The sequence below is a fragment of the Solanum pennellii genome, chromosome 7, assembly GCF_001406875.1.
Source record: "Solanum pennellii chromosome 7, SPENNV200".
Taxonomy (NCBI): domain Eukaryota; kingdom Viridiplantae; phylum Streptophyta; class Magnoliopsida; order Solanales; family Solanaceae; genus Solanum; species Solanum pennellii.
Genome location: NC_028643.1, coordinates 70,435,420 through 70,448,904, shown reverse-complemented (window position 1 = coordinate 70,448,904; position 13,485 = coordinate 70,435,420). Strand labels below are relative to the sequence as shown.

General features: G+C 28.4%; 1 protein-coding gene across 1 annotated transcript; it reads left to right on the top strand.

Moving 5' to 3' along the window:
* Window positions 1-8,369: 8,369 nt before the first annotated feature.
* On the top strand, window positions 8,370-12,396 carry LOC107023980 (tyrosine-protein phosphatase DSP1). The gene is made up of 5 exons (XM_015224837.2): window positions 8,370-8,769; window positions 8,868-8,961; window positions 11,302-11,359; window positions 11,455-11,498; window positions 11,589-12,396. The coding sequence occupies exons 1-5, from the start codon at window positions 8,459-8,461 to the stop codon at window positions 11,772-11,774; spliced, it is 693 nt and encodes a 230-aa protein (XP_015080323.1). The 5' UTR covers window positions 8,370-8,458; the 3' UTR covers window positions 11,775-12,396.
* The last annotated feature ends 1,089 nt before the right edge of the window (window positions 12,397-13,485 follow it).

Genomic DNA, 13,485 nt, shown 5'->3' with positions numbered 1-13,485 from the left:
ACACTAACTAGCTATTCTTTAATATTATCTTTTCATCATATGTAAATAATATGCTCACTTCAAGCATGAATAATTTTTACGAAATTTAAAATAATGAATTTTGTTTTAAAATATTTTTTCACCATATGTAAATAATATGCTCACTTCAAGCATGAATATTTTTATAAAATTTAACACAGTGAATTTTGTTTAAAAAATCTAAACTCATTACATCAGGTTTTTCATTATTATTTTTTTGAAATCCTATTTATTTCTTTATTTATTTATTTAGGAATTTAGAAAGTAAAATTTTACAAAGATCTCATAACTAAAATACTAATTTTAATTTAAATTCTTAAATTTCATATTCAAACGTTTAATATCTTGGTGTGGTAAATTGGAGTATGATTGAGGTAGGGTTACAATCTACTCTAATGTATAAATGACAAAACGGTTAATAGAACATTACTCATCAAAAAGTTATATTAGGTATAAAAAAATAATTATATACATATTAATCGAATGTATTATTTTACATTTATATAGATAATAAATTTTAAAATTTTTAATGAAACTTCTGACTCCACCTTATGATAAATAGAGAGGCAGCATTGGAGATGGGACAGTAGCCGTTTTATCTGCAAGTTGTGAAGGGAAAGAGGACCTACCGCCTGCAGCTTCCCGTCTCCATCGATAAACGGCCGCTAATGTGCTTGCCTCGTCATGCATGAATCGGACCATTTCAATTACACTATTATTATTCTCGCGTCTAAAAAAGAATTAAACTTTGATTTTGTTTTTAAAAAAAAATTAATTAGAAATTTTGAACGAAAACAACTATTTATATAAAAGTATCTATTGAAATTAATTTTCAGAATTTCAGTATTAATTAGTAACACATATTTTCATATAAACTTTCTTACGATACCAAAAGCTAGGTGATGTTTTTTTTTTTCAACCTAAAAGTTATTTTAAGTATATTACATTTTTGTCTTTAATTTTTTTATTATTATTATTATTAGGGCAACTTTCACATATAACAAACATAAAATTCATATTTGTATGCTATAGCAAAGTTTGCATAATTGCACTCCAATAGCAAACATATAAATGTATAATTCGCTATACATATACGATTGAAGCAAATTGTATAACAAGAAGTGTAATATAACAAGAAAGAGAATGAAACTTGGGAAGAGAATTTGTATAAAATGAAGTGTATAAAACGAATTGTATAATTATAAGCGTATAGAACGATTATATACAATTTGAATTTGTATAAAATGAGAAAGAAAGAAAGGCAAAAGAGACTTGGGCAGGAATATACAATTGAATCGAATAGTATAAAATGAGAAAAAGAGAAATTATTTACAATTTGAATTTGTATAAAACGAGAAAGAGAGAAAGACAAAAGAAACTGGGCAGAGGAGTATTTTTATTGTATAATTATAAGTGTATAAGACGAAAATATATGTATTTGCATGTGTATATACAATTTTCTCTCGCTTTACACAAACAGAAATGCAACTTATACATTTCGTTTCTGTTTGTATAAGCGAGAGAGTCGAGGGTGGCAAGCGAGATTAGGGAGAGTGGCGAGCGAAATATGGGAGAGGGGAGAGAGGGGAAAAAATATATGCATTTTTACAATTTCCTCTCGCTTTATACAAATGGAAACAAATTTTATATACTTATGTTTATATAAAAGTGAGAGGAAGCGAGAGCAAGAGAGGAGAGTGGCGAGCGAGAGTTTGAAGGAGAGACGTGACCGACAAACAGTTTGACACAATTTAATCAAAGGATAATTATAACAATTAATTAATTTATTAACATGCCATTATATACAATTTTCTTTTTTTTTAATTATTATTATTATTATTGTTATTATTATTATTCTTATTATCATTTTTATTATTGTTATTATCATTATTATTATTATTTTTATTACTATTATCATTATTTATTATTATTATTATTATTTATTATTATTATTATTTATTATTATTATTATTATTTATTATTATTATTATATTATAATTATAAAAAATTTTGTGATGATAAAGAATGATAGGGAATATTATTACTTTATAGATGTAAAATATAAATTAATTTTGTTTTAATTTTTTTAAGTATAAAAACCTTAAATTAATGTTAACAGTTTTAAGGATATTTCAGATATTTTGATAAAAAAAGTTTTTACCAGCACTTATTTGTCAAACACAACAATTTTAAGGGTATTTCAGATATTTTGATAAAAAAAGTTTTTACTAACACTTATTTGCCAAACACATCAACAACTTTTTTTTCAACCGAAGTATTTTTATCCAAACATATAACTAACTATTTTAAAAATACGTTTCAACAATTTCAAATATACTTCTTAAAAGTTACTTTTTTTAAGCCAATCCAAATAGACTCTTAGTTTCTAGTTTACTTCTTTATTACAATATACCTCAATCTCCGTCTTATGTTAAAAGAGGATTCATCGCTCATACATAATTAAGAAAAATCATTTTATTATAATTATATAATATAATTTTTCGATAAAAAATATTTAATTACCTTAATTCATTTAACTCCTCTCTGCCTACATTCTATTATGATGTTCAATATCTGAGTTTAGAAAATAGAAAAATATTAAAATAGGAATAAAAAATAACTTTACTATTAACAGGGGACAAAAATATCCCTTAATAATTTAAATTGCATTATTTTGTACTTGCTAACGAAAGAGAACGTTGAAGAAAAGCATGAAGCACCGTTGATGTTGATAGCAAGGGCATTTAATTAATGATGTTTGCATAAGAAAGTACATGAAAGCCAAGGAAATAATAATATTCACGTTTGAAATTTTTTCGTCTTTTATTTTTATTTGTTCATGTTTAACTTATATAATTGGTATATTATTAACGAATTATTTTTGTTTAATCATATTATTCAGTATTAATTATGAAGAAATATAATTTGATTTAACTCTATCTAAAACTAACCATGACAAAGTAATTACCCGAATTCATATGAAATTCATACTATTTTTTTTCATCCCAACAATGTGATACTTATGAGTAGTGTTTTAAAAAAATTTGTTGGGACTCGCCTCGGGGCTTGCCTGGGGGGACTGTGACAAAACGCTTTGAAGCTCAACTGTGGGACTTGGTTCTGTAAGACTTACGCCCTAAGCATCCGATTGTACGCCCTAAGCACGTCCAACGCATAACGCTCGTGACTCGCCTAATAGTTCTTAAACAAATTATGTGTTAAAATCTTTAATTAACATTGTTGATTCTCGTAATTTTTGAATAATTGAATGATACTTAATAATTTTTTAATCTATAGAGATAAGAAGATTGTGAGTAATTCAAATAACGAGTTTTAGTATCGTATCTTTATTATTGGGTAACATTGTACAAGTAATTATTTAGTACGTAACATTTCTTTTAAAAATATAGTGAAATTTTACTTTTTCACTTATTATTGGTCTTCATAGTTTTGTCATATGCCTCAAAATTATCACATTTTGTTTAGCTATTTGAAACTATTTTGATTTTTATTCATGATAGAGTGATGTTCTTATTATAATGTAGTAAACTTTATTGATTATTTTCTTTTAGGGGGTAAATTGTGCAGTATAATAAAAAAACTATTTTTAGAAATAATGATTCTTCCATTATTAGAAAGTTAAGATAAGATTATTTATACTAGGATAATCATGTTAGGAGTTTTGTTTTATATCAATTTTCTTAATTATATTTATAATTATCTCAAACTATTGGTGTATTTTTTATAATTTTGTGCTATTATACGTATCATACTATACTGTAAGTTAAAAATTTAAAAATCTACAAAGCTTATACCTCAAGTCTCAAAACTTTCATCTCGCCTTGTGTTAAATAAAACGTCCCACCTCACGCCCCACCTTTTAAAACGAGTCCGGAGCCTAAAAGGTAAAAAATGTTAACAAAAATTCTAAAACGGTATATGAAATTTCTTAAAAATAAAATAATTTAAGGGTATGTCGCTGCATAAGCAGCGACTTACTTAAAAAAGTTATAACAAAAATTTTGAAAATTGGAAATCGCTCCCGAGGGAGCGATTTTGTTATAATTTTTTTTTTTTTAAAAAGTCAAATTTAACAAAATCGCTGCTTCGCAAGCGATTTTGCCCTTTTGATTAAAAAAAAATTTCATATACCGTTTTAGAATTTTTGTTAACATTTTTTACCTTTTAGGGTTCGGACTCCTTTTAAAACACTGCTTACAAGAATCAATACTCATTTTGACTTGCTTTTTTTAATCTCCTGGTTTACATTATTTCAACATAGCTGGAATATTTAGCAATATTCAAAATGACATTTTTTGGGGTGCTCATTGCATCAAACAAAATAAAAAAGGAGAAAAAGAAAGGCAGAAAAGCAAAAATTGTAATAGCCAATGTTACGAAAAGAATCTGTCATTGGAAAAGTCATCTCTGTGCACTAATAATTGAGATATGTGATTCTTATGAATATAATTGGCCAATATATATATTGACCATATATAGATAACATTTTAAAAAAAAAAAATTATTTTGTGTATTGTATAATTGAGACACTAATTATGTGAGCCTTTCTTTTTTTCACCTTACTAGTTAGTGAATTTAAAATTTATTGATCTAAAACTAAAAGTAATAAGTGATGAGACTTGAGCTTTATTAATTTGTGAAATTAAAAGAAAGTTTTATACGATTAATATTAGTTGTGTAAGGTAACTAATTAAATTTTTCATTTTCATAATAGTAACATAATGATATAAAGTTAGTTGCGTGAAATTTTTTTTTCCTCTCTTATTGATGATTCAAAATTTGAATACTCAAAATTAAAAATTAAGCAGGGTTTGATCATATTTTATCATGAAATTTAAAAAAAGTAACTTTTATTATCAAAATAAAATATGATATTTGAAAATTAGACTTGTCTTTGGTCATAAGTACGTAGGTTTAATTTGATTTTTTGTTAGTAATATCATTTTATTATTTTTTCAAATTTTTAAAAATTAAAAAATTCAACTTAACATTTTTAGGACTAATAAACCTGTTCCGAAGTTCTACTTCGAAAAAAAAAATCCAAAATTCTTTATGACTAAAAACATTCACTCAGAGGTGTATTCAGAATTTCGGTTAGATAGGTGTATAATTACAAAAAAAATGTAACTTAAATATAAATTTAATCATTAATATGAACCATAAATTTTTTAAAATTATAGGTCCAAAATATATAGTACTACTAGTTTTAAATTTTAATATACACATTCGATTAAATTATTTAAAAAATTTATCATGCTAATTTTTTAGGAATTTTCAGTGTAACACACTTGAAAATTTTGAAAGATTAAAGGGAAAGAATAAAAACAAAATTAGTTGAAACGTCAAAAATGTAACTGATAACCATTTGGAGAAGTAGTACTCAAAAATACGAATACACTCAATCATTATTACATTATTATATAATACTTTAAACATGAATTTATATATTTATATTTAAATATTTTTTAAAAAATATAAGAAGCATAGGTTCATGTTAACCCACAACGCGCCTTCTAAACACGCCTCTGCATTCACTAACTTGTCAAACAATAAGGTCTCTTACCCAATTAATATCAATCGTCTAAGACATAGAATAAAGTGTTCCATAGTAACATTTGCGCAACAATTTTGTTTAATACTTTCTTCTGGCAGAAGAATAAGAAAAATTAATCGAACCGAATCAATCAAATTTAATAATCTGAATTGATTTATATTATTTTTGAATAAATTCTTAGATTTTTATTTAGATTATAACCGTCTCAAGTAATTGAAATTCTTTATTCTTTTATCAGCGTTTAATTAATTGGATTTAAAATTTTAAAAATATTATAATAGATACTCCATCAAACAACACAATAAAATCTTTGCGAAGGAAATATTTTTCTAATAACATATTTTTAGGTGATGCTTTAAAAATAAAAAAAGAAAAGAAAATTAATTAAATTATTCCGATACAGAAAAAAATTAATATAATTTAGATAATTTTTAAAAAATCTAATATTAATTATACATCATAAAATATTAAAATGATATAATTTTTTAAAACTAACTGACCAAACCACCACATTGAGACCCTACTCTCTAAATTGTCTATGATGTGACAATTATTTAATTTATGTAAATTAAATACTCGTAGATATATACCGTGTTATTTTATCTATGTTTATAGATAAAATAGTTGACAAATGACAATTACCCAACGCGTGATCACCACGTTTCTCATCCCAATTACTTTTTTTTTTTTAAAAATAAATTATTTGATATTTAAAATTTATCGAATTATTCAAATTTGTATGTACCATAAAAAATTGAAAAGATCTTATTGTTTATTGAGTTTTGTTTAATTTGATAGTTTAAAAGACATAATCAATTACTTTTTAAGATGTAAGTTGAATTTGGCGTTTGAAAATTAATTCAATTCGTATTAAGTATTGTTATATATCAAATTAGGAGTTGTTTGGGTCAATTCCAAAGCAAAATAGGTCATGGTAAATTTTCTCAAACACTTTAGAAAATGCCTTAGGAATTGGTTATAATTTGTTTCACATTTACTTTACATTTTAAAGTAAATCCTAGTAATTCACAATTAGCAAAAATAAATGACAAACTCATCCTTCAGAAACTCTTTAATTTTAAATAATTTTTTCCATAATTATAATATAATTTGAAGAAAATTTATGGTAATTTATTGCAAATTATAGCAAATTGAAATTACTACTTAAACTCGAATTAAACTTATACACACTGTGATATATACATTAAATTAATGTACACATAATATTTGATGTATATATTCGATGCGAATAAATTTTTTTCTATCGAAACTCTTTGGCTATGTGGCAAGACAGGTTTCTGACTATCAATTAGGAATTGAACTCCAACTTTTAGCTTTAGGGTGGAGGCTATTATTTCACAATTTTTAAAAACAAGATTAAAGGATAAATAATATTACGGAATGATTCGAGTATAACATAAATATGGTCTATTTAAGAAAAAAAAAATGATCTTTATTGAAATTTATCTATTTTTAAATTTAAATGCACTATTTCTTTTGTTTTTTTATTAATGTTTACATTAAAATTTAATTAAATTTGAATGGCCATCGAATAATATTATCATTTCTTATTAAATATAACTCTATTTTCGAGGGATTTTGAAATCTTCGATTAAAGATAATTTTTTTTTATTTACCCGTCCACCAAAAATTGTGACCACAACCCTCCTTGTTGAGTTGTTGGTATACACTCCTTTTTCTTATTACCTCTTGTTTTCTATTTTGACTTTAGCTTTAACTCTAATTTTGACTCTGTGATAAATTTTTATTATGAAGTTATATGATAGAACTCTATATATATATGAAGTTTTTTTTTTTTAAAATAGTGTTTTAGAAGGAAGAAAAATATGTAAATGATATTTTATAATAAGGAAAAATTCTTTTGGCTAGAATTTAGATAGAAAATTTGTTCAAAATAATATTTTATCTATGCTACTTTATTTTATTTTTAAAATTTTTTATCTTTTGAACTTTAATATCTTTTTTACTAAAAAAATAAAAAATAATAATTTTATTTATAATAAAAAATATATTTTTCACTTTTTAATTTTCTAACCAAATTCTGACCAAAATTTCCGTCTATTTAGTATTACTTTCACTGTAATTACCTTATCCCACTCTAGTTCTAATATATCAAATTCGCATACCATCTTCCCCATAACCCTATAATAACTTACCCTATGTTCTCTCCACTTTAATGTTTGAATAAATTATATGAAACTATTTATGTAATAGAGTAATTACTTTCTAACTCCCTCCCAATTTATGTAAAATTTTTCCTTTTTTTAGAGTCAACAAGTTTAAATTTGATTGAAAATTTACATATTAAATCTTTGAACTTTTTGAAATAAAATTTATATATTTATAAAATACATAAAAAATATTATAAGTCATAATAAATTGACAATTTAAAATATTTAAAAGATATATAAAAAATTTATGATCAAAATTAAATTTATTTAAATTTTAAAAATTTAAAAAGTGTTATATAAATTAAAATGAAAAAAGTATTTATTACGGAGTAATAAACACTAGAATTTTTGAAAAGTAAATAAATTTTAAAAATTAGTTAAATGAGTGGATTTTCTTAATTTAGATGATCAGTTTATTTTTTTTTTAAAAAAAGCATACGCATTGTCCATTGACGTGTACTGAGTGTCCACATTGCGCAGCCACCGTGGAATGGCGCATTTTAACCACCCCACCCGCAATTTACCCCATGCCCCTAGAAAACTGTTTCCTCGTCTAAAAAGTTTTTTGCGCCTATAAATTCCAAGTTCCAAAACGAGAAAGTTCCCCTGTAGTATCAGAATCTCCAATTCCACTCAATTTTCAAAACCCCCCCTCTCTCTCTCTTCAGTCACTATGAAACAGCACGCAACCGTTGCTTCCACAGCTGACACGTGTAAAACCATCGAAATCGCCGTCGTCGAGCGGCAGCATCACCGTTCTCAGCCGCTACCTCCTCCGCAATCTATCAAGCTTTCACCGGTCCCAACCGCCGACGATAATCCCTATGATTTTCAAGTTAATTACAGTTGTGCCGATGAGAACGAGGAAGACTTTTTCATTCCTCCTCTTAACTTCGCTATGGTTGATAATGGCATTTTTCGGTCTGGTTTCCCTGATGTAGATAACTTCTCGTTTCTTCAAACGCTTGGACTTCGTTCTATTATGTAAGTTAATTAGTATTACTGTTCTGATAGTACTAGTTATTTAGCTTACGTATTTCGACGAGAATTGATGAATTAGGGATTTTTTATTTTGTTGACAGATACCTGTGTCCAGAGCCATATCCAGAAGCAAACATGGAGTTTCTCAAGGAAAATGATATTCGCTTGTTTCAGTTTGGAATTAAAAATAGCAAAGTACGTTTGTCATTTTCTCTGATGTTGATAGATTTGCTTCTTTCCGTTGATTCGGTTGGTTATATATGCATAAAATCTGAAGTTAAAGTAAAATCATCAAATTTAATATTTGAAGCTAAATATGGTAAATTCATGAATTGACTTGACCGAGAGGAGAGAGTGCCATTTTTTCAAGTTAGAAATGAGATGATGAAGGTTAAAGGTGAGAGACGCACAAAAATAATTGAAAGGATTTTGCAGTTCATTGTAAAAGAGAACTATGGGACAGTTTTTTCGAATATAATATTTCAGCAGAATACATAATATCTGTTTCCGTATTGTAAACATGAAATGATGCTTGTTTATTTGTATCTGTACATAGTATACATGATTCTCCAAGACTTGATTTATTCATTTTCTGTCCGCATCGTATGATGATCCTCTGCTCAAGTCATGTGGAAGGATGGAAGTAACTGACCGTGTCAATTTTTGGCTTTCAGAAGTTTAAGGAAAATTAATTAGTGAAGGGTTCGGATTGTGATGAAAAGCTGCACAATAATTTAACGTATTTTAGAGAATGCCTCAAGATGATAGGTCTAGAATTTGGCTGTTGCTGATCTTAAAGGCCATGGTCCACATAGGGTTTTGAGATTTAATTATTAGTACTACTTTCCAGTGATGCAAATAATGATCTAAGGATAACCACAAGCATTACTTTAGAAAAGAATCAGTACAAGTCTTGCTATGTTTATTCTTCTTTTTTTTCCTTTTCTGATTGTTGTCTTGATTTGCGAGAATCTACTTCTAAAACTCAAAACATTGTCTTTCCAGTCACATCCTTGTTTAAATCACCACCTAGTTGGCACCAGAATTACCTCTCTTAGTTATGCCCACTAGGAGTGTCCTTAGAAGGCACTGACTTTAAGATGCGTATTCTTTATCCGAATCAACCTTCAAGAAGATGCGTATTCTTTATCCGTATCAACCTTCAAGATTCTATGTCCTACTCGTATACCTCAACACTTATGTGTTCTGTAATCCTTGTATCCGTATAGAAAGCAGAAGATATGTATTAACTGGAAATCTCGATTATTGTCTTCTTAGCTCTTCCTTAAGTTTTTTTCGTATCTATTAGTTTTTGTTCTGTTGGTTGTGCATGTCTCATAGTAACCATCTGTAGTAACATTAAGTTTACCCCTCGTTGAGAAGGTTTAGTCATGTTTAAACTTGAATTATGCTTAAGTTGTAATTGTAGCTTGGAAGAATTAATATCACATCATTGTTCCTATCCTGTATTTTGGACTTCTTATTCCCCGCATTTTGCTTGAGCATAGAGCACATGAATTTCAATAAATTAGAAGTAACAATACTTCCAAACTGGTTGTGAGTTGTGATCTGGGTTTCATTGGATCCAACTTTCGTGCAGCTATTTTTATCAGGACTAACTAAACAGGATAGTCCTCCTCTTCACTGTGAAGAGAGAGATAGAGCATGACAATGGAAAGGTTAGGTGCAGAAACACAAGGCACATTGGCAATCACTTAAAAGTTAGAACTTAATTACAGACTTCCATTTCATTCATTTAACTGATTGGTAAAGCTTCAGTGTTTCTTTTGGATCTTCAAGCAGAGATCAAATGATGTGTTGCTTGATCGTTGTCTTTCTATCTTAACATCTAACTGCTGAAGTTAGCAAAAAGTTTCCTATTTCTTTTTGTCTCTCTATGGCTATTTGATTAACCAGCCAGTTGCTATGTGTGGTAGGGTTGTTGGCTTCAGTCTTCTCTTGTCCCAGCTTAACTGTCAAAACTCAAATGTCTGTCTCAGTTATCAGTTATCGGGAGACAGACTACTCTATATTTCCGCATATGCGGTAAAAAATTATACTTCAAAAAGAACCTGATTATTTTCCTTTTAGCTTGTTTTTATCACCTCATCAACAGCTATAAGGGTTCCTGAAGATATGCTTGACTCACACTTTATTCCAGGATTGCTTAATGCGGCAATCAATGCGACATGGTCCATGAGTCCATCTTGAGATTATAATAAAAATAATTGGTAGTTTTTAAATTTGCTTGTAAGAAAAGGTTCAAACATAGAAGAAAATAACTCAACAACAGTCGCTAAAATCATGCTGGAAATGTAGAAAAGGGCTCAAATAATCTTGTTCTTTCTTTTTTTGGTCCTCTCCCCTGGGTTCATTGCATATTTGAGATATTGTAGAAGATTTTCGGCATGGTTCATTGGACTTTACTGATGCTAAAGGATTGATCACATCTGCTGGTGCCCGAGAAGAGTATTTTGTTTTGTTCTTGTACGAAAAATAATTATTGGTGATTGATTTTTACAATTATGCTCTCAGGAACCTTTTGTAAATATTCCAGAAGAGAAAATTCGTGAAGCATTGGGGATTCTAATTGGTATGCTCTTTCAAACGCCAATACTAACTTTTAATCACAGTGAGTTTAATACTTCCAATCTTCCTGTGCTAATATCTTTAACCTCCTGCTCACAGATGTTAGAAATCACCCGGTGTTAATCCACTGCAAACGTGGGAAGGTGTGTAATATTTACTTATTATGTTGTAGCCTCAATTCCAAAGTAAGAGTACCTTACTTAAATTATACTTCTTTTTTGTCCATATTCCAGCACCGAACTGGTTGCCTTGTTGGATGCTTGAGAAAATTGCAGAAGTGGTGCCTAACTTCTGTGTTTGACGAGTACCAGCGTTTTGCTGCTGCCAAAGCAAGAGTATCAGATCAGAGGTTTATGGAGCTTTTTGATGCATCCAGCTTCAAACAACAGTCACTGCCATTTTCGTGTTCAAAGAGGTAACAATCAATCAGTACACGTAAACAGGGATTCTGCTTCTTTTCTTTGCTGTGTTTAGCGTTCAATAAAATGGAAGAGTTGGTGACTTTTTGAAGAAGTTCGTGTTAATGAAGGAAATGGTCATTCTTTTTCCATCACAAGATCAATTAAATAAGATTTATGAGCATCTCCTTCTTGGAGAGCTCTTAGCTTCAGCTTCGTCTAATTGTCTGTAATGTGTTTAGTATAGATATATGCTTAGATTTCATTGTTAGATTCCATCACTTGGTAAAGAACCGTTTTGTCAAATGTTGAGAAGAGTGTTATTTGTCAAAACTACCAGGAGTAGAACTGGTTCTCTCCATCCGGGTTCGTCCTGCCAACTATGATTAGACCAAGGCAGCTACTAGAAAGTAAGTTCTACCGGTGATGCGACCTGGTTTCTGGTATCTTTGTGTAACTTATTAGTATGTTGTAAGCCTATCATGTTGTAACTAGGAAGGTCAAGCAACAAGTGCTCAATGGGTTAGAAGAGAAGAAACGAGTCTCTTGTAGTTTTTGCATATTTCAATAGAATCCTGTATTCGACTTAAATCTCACGGCTTATTTAAATTTACTAGCATGATATAAGCCATTTTCTACTTCATTACAAATTTGTGAGAGATTAAGGTGCCATGATGATATGCAAATGTTGCATTTGATTGAAGTTCAACTTGGTGGGGAGCACTAGAGCTCCTCATAGTAGCCTTATAAAAATTCTAGTTGTTGACATCGGATGATGATGATTGAAGGAGTCCGGAGCCTAAACGATATAAAATATTAACAAGAATTTCAAAACGGTATATAAAATTTTATAATAATCAAAACGGTAAAATTGCTGGAGCAACAGCGATTTACTCTACCGGAAAAAGCAAAATTACTGCTATTGCAACGATTTTGTAAAATGTGATTTTTTTAAAAAAAAATTCAAATAGCTACCTAGGTAGCGATTTTCAATTTTGTTTTAAAAAAAGTTATTTTTTTTTAGAAAATCGCTGCCTATGGCAGCGATTTCCATTTTAAAAAAGACAAACTTTTTTTTAAAAAAATTTGAAAAGGCAGCGATTTTTCGAAAAGAAAAGCTGCCTAGGCAGCGATTTTACAATTTTTTTTTTTTAAAATGGAAATTGCTGCCTTAGGCAGCGATTTTCTAATTTTTTTTTTTAAAACTAAAAAAAAAATTTAAATAAAATTGAAAATCGCTGCCTAGGTGGCGATTTGAATTTTTTTTTTTAAAAAATTACATTTTGCAAAATCGTTGCAGTAGCAGCGATTTTGCTTTTTCCGGTGGAGTAAATCGCTGTTGTTCCAACGATTTTGCCGTTTTGATTAATATAAAATTTTATATACCGTTCTAAAATTTATCAATTGAAATATCTTCGAGGGGTAAGAATTTGTCGAACTATTTATTCAGCTCCAACTTAGTTGTGATGGTTCCCTTTAACTCGATTTCATCGTAGGTTTAAGCTATTAAATGAAACTATCAATTACTTAATCTAATCTATAGAATCTAGACGTCATTGCTTTGTTGTATCAAAAATGGTACTACAGTATTACTCCTTATATTTAATTATTTATATGGCAAATCATTTCTCAACATCTTAGATTATATTACTCATTCTTCCTAATTTATATGAGACTTTTCGTTTTTTGAGAATCAAATAGTTTAAGTTTGACTGAGAAGTAGTGTGTGCTT

Excerpts from the sequence above, each read along its gene's own strand:
- LOC107023980 (XM_015224837.2), top strand. The coding sequence starts at position 8,459 with ATGAAACAGCACGCAACCGTTGCTTCCACAGCTGACACGTGTAAAACC. Across the intron at positions 8,770-8,867 it reads CTTGGACTTCGTTCTATTAT|ATACCTGTGTCCAGAGCCAT; the intron begins GTAAGTTAATTA and ends TTTTGTTGACAG. Across the intron at positions 11,499-11,588 it reads TCCACTGCAAACGTGGGAAG|CACCGAACTGGTTGCCTTGT; the intron begins GTGTGTAATATT and ends TCCATATTCCAG.